The 12,119-nt window shown below is 37.6% G+C and overlaps 1 protein-coding gene across 1 annotated transcript; it reads right to left on the bottom strand.

The window, feature by feature from the left end:
• Positions 1 to 5,680: 5,680 nt before the first annotated feature.
• Positions 5,681 to 9,281, bottom strand: LOC135537335 (cyclic nucleotide-gated cation channel alpha-3-like; the record flags this gene model as incomplete). The annotated part of the gene is made up of 4 exons (XM_064963533.1): positions 9,276 to 9,281; positions 8,403 to 8,560; positions 6,985 to 7,089; positions 5,681 to 5,807 (listed from the first exon to the last, which is right to left on the bottom strand). Coding segments are annotated over exons 1-4 (396 nt in total), but the record flags the coding sequence as incomplete, so codon positions are not given.
• Between the last annotated feature and the right edge of the window lie 2,838 nt (positions 9,282 to 12,119).

Genomic DNA, 12,119 nt, shown 5'->3' with positions numbered 1-12,119 from the left:
TATGTCTATAGAACTATTATGTCTATAGAACTATGTGTCTATAGAACTATTATGTCTATAGAACTATTATGTCTATAGAACTATTATGTCTATAGAACTATTATGTCTATAGAACTATTATGTCTATAGAACTATTATGTCTATAGAACTATTATGTCTATAGAACTATTATGTCTATAGAACTATTATGTCTATAGAACTATGGTCTATAAAACTATTATGTCTATAGAACTATTATGTCTATAGAACTATTATGTCTATAGAACTATTATGTCTATAGAACTATTATGTCTATAGAACTATTCTATAAAACTATTATGTCTATAGAACTATTATGTCTATAGAACTATTATGTCTATAGAACTATTATGTCTATAGAACTATTATGTCTATAAAACTATTATGTCTATAGAACTATTATGTCTATAGAACTATTATGTCTATAGAACTATTATGTCTATAGAACTATTATGTCTATAGAACTATTATGTCTATAGAACTATTATGTCTATAGAACTATTATGTCTATAGAACTATTATGTCTATAGAACTATTATGTCTATAGAACTATGGTCTATAAAACTATTATGTCTATAGAACTATTATGTCTATAGAACTATTATGTCTATAAAACTATTATGTCTATAGAACTATGGTCTATAGAACTATGGTCTATAAAACTATTATGTCTATAGAACTATGGTCTATAAAACTATTATGTCTATAGAACTATGGTCTATAGAACTATTATGTCTATAGAACTATTATGTCTATAGAACTATTATGTCTATAGAACTATTATGTCTATAGAACTATTATGTCTATAAACTATGGTCTATAGAACTATTATGTCTATAGAACTATTATGTCTATAGAACTATTATGTCTATAGAACTATTATGTCTATAGAACTATTATGTCTATGGTCTAATCTATTATGTCTATAGAACTATTCTATAGAACTATTATGTCTATAGAACTATTATGTCTATAGAACTATTATGTCTATAAACTATTATGTCTATAAACTATTATGTCTATAAAACTATTATGTCTATAGAACTATTATGTCTATAGAACTATTATGTCTATAGAACTATGGTCTATAAAACTATTATGTCTATAGAACTATTATGTCTATAAACTATTATGTCTATAAACTATTATGTCTATAAACTATTATGTCTATAGAACTATTATGTCTATAGAACTATTATGTCTATAGAACTATTATGTCTATAGAACTATTATGTCTATAGAACTATTATGTCTATAGAACTATTATGTCTATAGAACTATTATGTCTATAGAACTATTATGTCTATTGAACTATTATGTCTATAGAACTATTATGTCTATAGAACTATTATGTCTATAGAACTATTATGTCTATAAAACTATTATGTCTATAGAACTATTATGTCTATAGAACTATTATGTCTATAGAACTATGGTCTATAGAACTATTATGTCTATAGAACTATTATGTCTATAGAACTATTATGTCTATAGAACTATTATGTCTATAGAACTATTATGTCTATAGAACTATTATGTCTATAGAACTATTATGTCTATAGAACTATTATGTCTATGAACTATATAAAACTATTATGTCTATAGAACTATTATGTCTATAGAACTATTATGTCTATAGAACTATTATGTCTATAGAACTATTATGTCTATAGAACTATTATGTCTATAGAACTATTATGTCTATAGAACTATTATGTCTATAGAACTATTATGTCTATAGAACTATTATGTCTATAGAACTATTATGTCTATAGAACTATTATGTCTATAGAACTATTATGTCTATAGAACTATTATGTCTATAGAACTATTATGTCTATAAAACTATTATGTCTATAGAACTATTATGTCTATAGAACTATGGTCTATAAAACTATTATGTCTATAGAACTATTATGTCTATAGAACTATTATGTCTATAGAACTATTATGTCTATAGAACTATTATGTCTATAGAACTATTATGTCTATAAAACTATTATGAACTATTATAAAACTATTATGTCTATAGAACTATTATGTCTATAGAACTATTATGTCTATAAAACTATTATGTCTATAAAACTATTATGTCTATAGAACTATTATGTCTATAGAACTATTATGTCTATAGAACTATTATGTCTATAAAACTATTATGTCTATAGAACTATTATCTATAGAACTATTATGTCTATAGAACTATTATGTCTATAGAACTATTATGTCTATAGAACTATTATGTCTATAGAACTATGGTCTATAAAACTATTATGTCTATAGAACTATTATGTCTATAGAACTATTATGTCTATAGAACTATTATGTCTATAGAACTATTATGTCTATAGAACTATTATGTCTATAGAACTATTATGTCTATAGAACTATGGTCTATAAAACTATTATGTCTATAGAACTATTATGTCTATAGAACTATTATGTCTATAGAACTATTATGTCTATAGAACTATTATGTCTATAGAACTATTATGTCTATAGAACTATTATGTCTATAGAACTATTATGTCTATAGAACTATTATGTCTATAGAACTATTATGTCTATAGAACTATTATGTCTATAGAACTATTATGTCTATCGAACTATTATGAACTATTATGTCTATAGAACTATTATGTCTATAGAACTATTATGTCTATAGAACTATGGTCTATAAAACTATTATGTCTATAGAACTATTATGTCTATAGAACTATTATGTCTATAGAACTATTATGTATTATGTCTATAGAACTATGGTCTATAAAACTATTATGTCTATAGAACTATTATGTCTATAGAACTATTATGTCTATAGAACTATTATGTCTATAGAAACTATTATGTCTATAAAACTATTATGTCTATAAAACTATTATGTCTATAGAACTATTATGTCTATAGAACTATTATGTCTATAGAACTATTATGTCTATAAACTATTATGTCTATAAACTATTATGTCTATAGAACTATTATGTCTATAGAACTATAGAACTATTATGTCTATAGAACTATTATGTCTATAGAACTATTATGTCTATAGAACTATTATGTCTATAGAACTATTATGTCTATAGAACTATTATGTCTATAGAACTATTATGTCTATAGAACTATTATGTCTATAGAATTATAGAACTATTATGTCTATAAAACTATTATGTCTATAGTCTATAGAACTATTATGTCTATAGAACTATTATGTCTATAGAACTATTATGTCTATAGAACTATTATGTCTATAGAACTATTATGTCTATAGAACTATTATGTCTATAAAACTATTATGTCTATAGAACTATTATGTCTATAGAACTATTATGTCTATAGAACTATTATGTCTATAGAACTATTATGTCTATAGAACTATTATGTCTAGAACTATTATGTCTATAGAACTATTATGTCTATAGAACTATTATGTCTATAGAACTATTAACTATTATGTCTATAGAACTATTATGTCTATAGAACTATTATGTCTATAGAACTATTATGTCTATAGAAACTATTATGTCTATAGAACTATTATGTCTATAGAACTATTATGTCTATAGAACTATTATGTCTATAGAACTATTATGTCTATAGAACTATTATGTCTATAAACTATTATGTCTATAAAACTATTATGTCTATAGAACTATTATGTCTATAGAACTATTATGTCTATAGAACTATTATGTCTATAGAACTATTATGTCTATAGAACTATTATGTCTATAGAACTATTATGTCTATAGAACTATTATGTCTATAGAACTATTATGTCTATAAAACTATTATGTCTATAGAACTATTATGTCTATAGAACTATTATGTCTATAGAACTATTATGTCTATAGAACTATTATGTCTATAGAACTATTATGTCTATAGAACTATTATGTCTATAGAACTATTATGTCTATAGAACTATTATGTCTATAGAACTATTATGTCTATCGAACTATTATGTCTATAGAACTATTATGTCTATAGAACTATTATGTCTATAGAACTATTAAGTCTATAGAACTATTATGTCTATAGAACTATTATGTCTATAGAACTATATAAAACTATTATGTCTATAGAACTATTATGTCTATAGAACTATTATGTCTATAGAACTATTCTATAGTATTATGTCTATAGAACTATTATGTCTATAGAACTATTATGTCTATAAACTATTATGTCTATAGAACTATTATGTCTATAGAACTATTAAGTCTAACTATTATGTCTATAGAACTATTATGTCTATAGAACTATTATGTCTATAGAACTATTATGTCTATAAACTATTATGTCTATAGAACTATTATGTCTATAGAACTATTATGTCTATAGAACTATTATGTCTATAGAACTATTATGTCTATAGAACTATTATGTCTATAGAACTATGGTCTATAAAACTATTATGTCTATAGAACTATTATGTCTATAGAACTATTATGTCTATAAAACTATTATGTCTATAGAACTATTATGTCTATAAACTATTATGTCTATAGAACTATTATGTCTATAAACTATTATGTCTATAGAACTATTATGTCTATAGAACTATTATGTCTATAGAACTATTATGTCTATAGAACTATTATGTCTATAGAACTATGGTCTATAGAACTATTATGTCTATAGAACTATTATGTCTATAGAACTATTATGTCTATAGAACTATTACACTACCAGAGATAGGTACACCTATAGTATCTTTGCAACACTCAGGATTTAAACTGATCATACCGAACTACAGGGCAAATGTCTACCACGGACGAACACAATCGACAGAGGCTCTTACTGTCTATGGTCATACATGCTTATATGACTATACAACTACTGGTGTACAACTACACTATATACATACCAGATTTACAGTGTACCAATAGGTTAAGATCTCTAACAGTTCCAGTGTCCTCTATAAACAGGTATCGAGGGCTACTTTCTACTTCCTCTCTAAAGAGCTACTTTCTACTTCCTCTCTAAAGAGCTACTTTCTACTTCTCTCTAAAGAGCTATGTCTAGCTCCACTTACTCATCTGTGTTGTTGCAGTTGTTCATATTGTACATAGCCAGCGGCCATTGACTGACTTGGCTTGAGAAGGAAAGACAGGGACAGATTGGCAGGGTTAAATAATGACTCAAATTGAGCTTCGTTTATTTCAAATTGAGCATAATGTATTCAAATTGAGCGTAATGTATTCAAATTGAGCATAAAGTATTCAATTGAGCATAATGTATTCAAATTGAGCTTCATTTATTTCAAACTGAGCATAATTTAATTATAGTTTTCTCTGCGGATGTATTAGAATGTTCCTGAGTTATCTTAAGTTAAGATATTAAACCACAGGTCTATTCAAGGATATTCCAAGTTAGAGATTTTCAGTTTGTTTTCATTGAACCTTTTTCTTATACAGGTTAGACCGCTGAGATCAGAACATCTCTTTGAGAGAAGAGACCTGTTCAATCTGTTTTTAGGGTTCACTCATCAAGACAGCTTTTTTCCGTTGAGTATAAAGCTGCTATATTCTGGTAACAGGTTTCCCAGAAATCCCAGGTTGGGTTGGAAGATTCCCAGAATGAGGGCAAAAGAAGTGAAACCTCCACTAAAAAATCAGCAGAATTTTGCGATCCTAGTTGACCATCTCTAGTCCAGACTTACTTCCTCTTGTGGACTCTGTCGGGGTATCCCAGTGACCGTGTGTTGCTCTCTGCTGGAGGCCTCTTTGAGCTCAGGGGTCCTGAAGCGCTCCAGGAAGGAGTCCGGTCTCTCCACCTCGCGGTGCATCCTGGGAGAGGCCCAGGTCCGCAGCATGAACAGGAAGTGAGAGAGTCTAGACAATCAGTTAAACCACAACATAACACACTCTGTCTCCACTGCCACTGGCTATGTCCCAAATGGCTCCCTATGAATGACTGAATGATATAGGTGAGATTCAGAGACATTAAACTAGTAGATAGTGATGGCGCTGACGTCATCCACGAATTCCTCTAGAAAACTCCCCGATGGCTCATGTGAAGCCAGAAGTATTTCAATATGAAAGGCGCTATGATGCTGAATGGGGCTGAATTGCATAAGAAAATCACAAAGGACCATGGTGAATGTGGCTGTCACTAGCAAAGGATCATGGTAAATGTGGCTGTAACTAGCAAAGGATCATGGTAAATGTGGCTGTCACTAGCAAAGGATCATGGTGAATGTGGCTGTAACTAGCAAAGGATCATGGTGAATGTGGCTGTAACTAGCAAAGGATCATGGTGAATGTGGCTGTAACTAGCAAAGGATCATGGTCGGTTGATCATAATGAACCACATTTAGAGCCCAAAACGGGGGTCTACATTTTTGCCCGTTTGGCGATCGTAATTCTAGGGCAGACCAGGGCTTTTGGCACCACTAGGTTGCTATGCAATAGCAGACCAGGGCTTTTGGCACCACTCGTTTGCTAGGCAGTAGCAGACCAGGGCTTTTAAGCACCGCTAGGTGCTATTCAATAGCAGACCAGGGCTTTTGGCACCTCTAGGTTGCTAGGCAGTAGCAGACCAGGGCTTTTGGCACCACTAGGTTGCTAGGCAGTAGCATACCAGGGCTTTTAGCACCGCCAGGTTGCTATGCAGTAGCAGACCAGGGCTTTTAGCGTCGCCAGGTTGCTAGGCAGTAGCATACCAGGGCTTTTAGCACCGCCAGGTTGCTAGGCAATAGCAGACCAGGGCTTTTGGCACCGCTAGGTTGCTATTCAATAGCAGACCAGGGCTTTTGGCACCTCTAGGTTGCTAGGCAGTAGCAGACCAGGGCTTTTAGCACCGCCAGGTTGCTATGCAATAGCATACCAGGGCTTTTAGCACCGCCAGGTTGCTATGCAATAGCAGACCAGGGCTTTTAGCGCCGCCAGGTTGCTAGGCAGTAGCAGACCAGCAGGGCTCATGACCACACTAGTGAGATGGTGCGACACTGCGAGGTGAGGATACCTGGCCAGGGCTCCTGACCCTGTGTCTCTATGAGACTCTGGGTGTCTGATGGTTGACACGGAGCCAGAACTCTGAATCTCTGAAGAGGTGTCCTCCGAGTTGGACCTTAAAGAAATAGGAGATGGAGAGTGGGTCGTTAGGGAGAGAACATGACAGCAGTGACATACAGTATGTGTCCTGTTGCCCAAAGGACACAACAGTAATACACTATATAGGGAATGGGGTGCCATTGGGATTGCTACTGTAGGGAAGAGTGGGGTAAGTTGAACCAAAAAAAAGGCTGTTGAGCCACCCTTGTTTCTAAGACACCACACACACAAAATGTATCATTTGACCAAATGTGTAGGACGAGGTCATCATTTTCAAGAAGAAACCACATGGGGAAAAAACAGATTTTCACCAAGTCAAATGTATTTATTGTGTTAGAGATTTCATTATGCTTTTCTCTAAACTCTAAACTTTTTAAATTTGTTTTATACATCATTTGGGGTCTCTATCAGCTTTAATATGGGGTCTTAAACCTAGCATGAAATAGCATTACTATAGCTGTGTGGGCTGATATAGAAATGTTTGCTTTGAGGAAAATTGAGCCAATTGTAATGTTTTCTTCCAAGCCGCAATGCAAGGCTTTATCACTGGGATATGAGGTAACAGCGGGCCTATGACAAAAGTGTTTAGGAAATAAAGACAGACGTGGTTTTAAAAGGTCGTGGTAACGTTTCATTCAGTACATGTGATTTACCTCACGCCCCGGGTAAGTTGTGCCAAGAGACCACTTTCTTTGTTGGATAATTTTATTTTATTTTTACCTTTATTTTACTAGGCAAGTCAGTTAAGAACACATTCTTATTTTCAATGACGTCTGGGAACAGTGGGTTAACTGCCTGTTCAGGGGCAGAACGACAGATTTTGTACCTTGTCAGCTCGGGATTTGAACTTGCAACCTTTCGGTTACTAGTCCAACTCTAACCACTAGGCTACACTGCCGCCCAGATAAGCCATTTTCAAAACTGTTCACATGAATTCTGATGATTATTTCTAGGATACATTATCCTGAAATATATGTAGATATCTTTGTTAGAAATAATATTTCCCTTTATGGAGTGATGCTGGATGCAAAAAATGGCTCAATTTTACCCCACTCTCCCCTACACGTACAGTACACTGTCGACATGTCTCAATCCACAAGGTAGACAGCAGGCAGCTGTTTTTGGATCGAGACACAGCCTAAATGTTCATGCACCACATACTGAATTCATGGAGCTCAACCTAAACCTTTTGATTTGGGTACGTCCAAAATGGCACCCTATTCCCAGAATCATTTGGGCCTTGATCAAAGTAGAGAACTATAGGGACCAGTGTGCCATTTAGGAGGCAGAAGCTCATTGGCTCTCAAGCGTTCTGTAGCGACCTCTGACCTTGGGGTTCCGTTCTCAATGGAGTCCAGATTGTCATTTGGCGTGCAGAGAGATGGCCGTTGCGGGTCGTTGCCGGGTAGGACTGGTCTGTGCAGATCTTTGCCATGCTGACTCCTAAGGTTCTGCTGACCAGGGGGCTCCAGCCATCCAACAAGACACTGTAGAGGTCAAGGGGTCATAGACCACAATCGATCAATTACATGTATTTTAATATCAGTAGCTGATGTCACAAAGCGCTTTACAGACACCCAGCCTAAAACCACAAAGAGCAAGCAGAAGCACAGTGGCTAGGAAAACTCCCTAGAAGGCAGGAACCTAGGAAGAAACCTAGAGAGGAACCAGACTCAGAGGAGTAGCCAGTCCTTTTCTCGCTGTGCCGGGTGGAGATTATAAATGGTCAGCCAATCAATAATCAGTTCACAGGTGAAAACCTGCTCGGACGTCACAAAACGCGTACCCTGCATGTATATGAAAGTAACTGGGCGTGTGGACAGCCAGAAAATAGGCCTTGGTCTTATATCTGTGTTTGGTTCCATCCCTTCCTTTTACATTTCACATTACAGTAGTCATTTAGCAGACGCTCAAGAGCAATTTACAGTTGAATCTGGGGTTGTTTTTTTATGTAAAATCCCCATGAAGCATTTATAAAAGTAAGACTACAGTATGTCTGACTATAACTGCTAGTCGTAATGAAAGAAAGGCCTGTAATGGTTGTGAAGGTGTGTCATCACCACCTGGTACATCTTAATTCCATTAAGATTCTCCATCATGAGATTGAATCAGATGCTAGGCTGTAGATGTGATAAACAGCAGTGAGACTGGAGATGACAGATTAGAGGAGCTCAGTATCTGTCCCATGTGGTCCACTCTTACCTTCATAGTTATAGTGCATTACTTATGACCAGAGCCCAGCATAGGACTCTACCCACAGACTCTACCCACAGGACTCTACCCATGGGACTCTACCCACAGGACTCTACCCACAGTACTCTACCCATAGGATTCTACCCACAGGGAAACCCATAGGACTCTACCCACAGGACTCTACCCACAGGACTCTACCCACAGGACTCTACCCACAGGACTCTACCCACAGGACTCTACCCACAGTACTCTACTCATAGGACTCTACCCACAGGACACTACCCACAGTACTCTACCCATAGGATTCTACCCACAGGGAAACCCATAGGACTCTACCCACAGGACTCTACCCACAGGACTCTACCCACAGGACTCTACCCACAGGACTCTACCCATGGGACTCTACCCACAGGACTCTACCCACAGTACTCTACCCATAGGATTCTACCCACAGGGAAACCCATAGGACTCCTACCCACCCACAGGACTCTACCCACAGGACTCTACCCACAGGACTTCCCACCACAGGGACTCTACCCACAGGACTCTACCCACAGGACTCTACCCACAGGACTCTACCCATAGGACTCTACCCACAGGACTCTACCCACGGGACTCTACCCATGGACTCTACCACGGGACTCTACCCATAGACTCTACCCACAGGACTCTACCCACAGGACTCTACCCCACAGGACTCTACCCACAGGACTCTACCCACAGACTTACCCACAGGACTCTACCCATGGGACTCTACCCACGGGACTCTACCCACAGTACTCTACCCAGGGATTCTACCCACAGGAAACCCACAGGACTCTCTACCCATGGACCCCTACCCATAGACTCTACCCACAGGACTCCACCCACAGGACACCACCCACAGGACCACCCACAGGACTCTCACCCACAGGACTCCACCCACAGGACACTACCCACAGGACTCTACCCACAGGACTCTACCCACAGGACACTACCCATAGGGAAACCCATAGGACTCTACCAATAGGGAAACCCACAGGGCTCTATCCACAGGGCTTCTACGCACAGGGTTTCTACCCATAGGGCTCTACCCACAGGGTTTCTACACATAGGGCTCTACCCACAGGGTTTCTACCCATAGGACTCTACCCACAGGGTTTCTACCCACATGACTCTACCCACAGGGTTTCTACCCATAGGACTCTACCCACAGGGTTTCTACCCACATGACTCTACCCACAGGGTTTCTACCCACAGGGTTTCTACCCACAGGATTTCTACCCACAGGATTTCTACCCACAGGATTTCAACCCACAGGGTTTCTACCCACAGAGTTTCTACCCACAGGGTTTCTACCCACAGTGTTTCTACCCATAGGGCTCTACCTACAGAGTTTCTACCCACAGGGTTTCTACCCACAGTGTTTCTACCCATAGGGCTCTACCTACAGAGTTTCTACCCACAGGGTTTCTACCCACAGTGTTTCTACCCATAGGGCTCTACCCACAGGATTTCTAGCCACAGGACTCTACCCACAGGGTTTCTACCCACGGGACTCTCGTCAAAAGTAGTGCAGTTGAAAAGGAACAAGATGACATTTGGGAAGCACACCTGTTGTCATGACGAGGGTTATTCTGGCTGACTGAAAAAACATTTTCAAAGTGACAATCAAGGCAGGCCATCTGAGAGGGGAGCAGGACTTCAGACTCCTAAAAATACACAAGTCTGGAGGATCAGTGAGCAAAGATCACCTGCCACAGATTTAAAAGAACCATGCCCTATAGGCTATAGGTACCCTGTAGCTGGGCCCTGTAGCTAGGCCCTGTAGGGAGGCTCTGTAGCCAGACCCTGTAGCTAAAAGAACCACAAGAAGGGTTATAGCTGGGCTCCTGTAGCTGGGCCCTGTGCCAGACCCTGTGGCTAGGCCCTGTAGCTAGACCCTGTAGCTAAGCTCCTGTAGCTAGGCCCCTGTAGCTGGGCCCTGTAGCTAGGCCCTGTAGCCAGACCCTGTAGCTGGGCCCTGTAGCTAGGCCCTGTAGCTAGGCTCCTGTAGCTAGGCCCTGTAGCTGGGCTCCTCCTGTAGCTAGCCCTGTAGCTGGGGTCTTCTGTAGCTGGGCCCTGTAGCTGGGCCCTGTAGCCAGGCTCCTGTAGCTGGGCCCTGTGCATCAGGTCCTGTAGGTCCATGTGTGAACCTTCTAGTTCTGTGGTCACATATAGACTATGTGAAGGACCTCTCATTTTAAGGACCTGTAGTAAAATCACCCTGTGTTTCATCAGGTCTACAGGTCCCATGAAAGACCTTTCTAGTGTGGGTGGTCAGACATATAGACTATCACCCTGAAGGACCTCATTTGGACAAGACTAAAATCACCCTGGAAAGACCTCTAGTGTGGGTGAATAAGACATTCACCCTGAAAGACCTCTAGTGTGGGTGAATAAGAATCACCCTGAAAGACCTCTAGTGTGGGTGAATTTGAAGACATTTTAATCACCCTGAAAGACCTCTAGTGTGGGTGAATAAGACAATTTACAGAATCACCCTGAAAGACCTCTAGTGTGGGTGAATAAGACATTTGAAGACATTTTACAGAATCACCCTGAAAGACGTCTAGTGTGGGTGAATAAGACATTTGAAGACATTTTACAGAATCACCCTGAAAGACCTCTAGTATGGGTGACATTTTACAGAATCACCCTGAAAGACCTCTAGTGTGGGTGAATAAGACATTTTACAGAATCACCCTGAAAGACCTCTAGTATGGGTGAATAAGACATTTTACAGAATCACCCTGAAAGACCTCTAGTGTGGGTGAATAAGACATTTGAAGACATTTTACAGAATCACCCTGAAAGACGTCTAGTATGGGTGAA

The sequence above is a fragment of the Oncorhynchus masou genome, unplaced genomic scaffold (assembly GCF_036934945.1).
Source record: "Oncorhynchus masou masou isolate Uvic2021 unplaced genomic scaffold, UVic_Omas_1.1 unplaced_scaffold_7515, whole genome shotgun sequence".
Lineage (NCBI taxonomy): Eukaryota > Metazoa > Chordata > Actinopteri > Salmoniformes > Salmonidae > Oncorhynchus > Oncorhynchus masou.
This window is presented reverse-complemented; position numbering and strand designations above follow the sequence as displayed.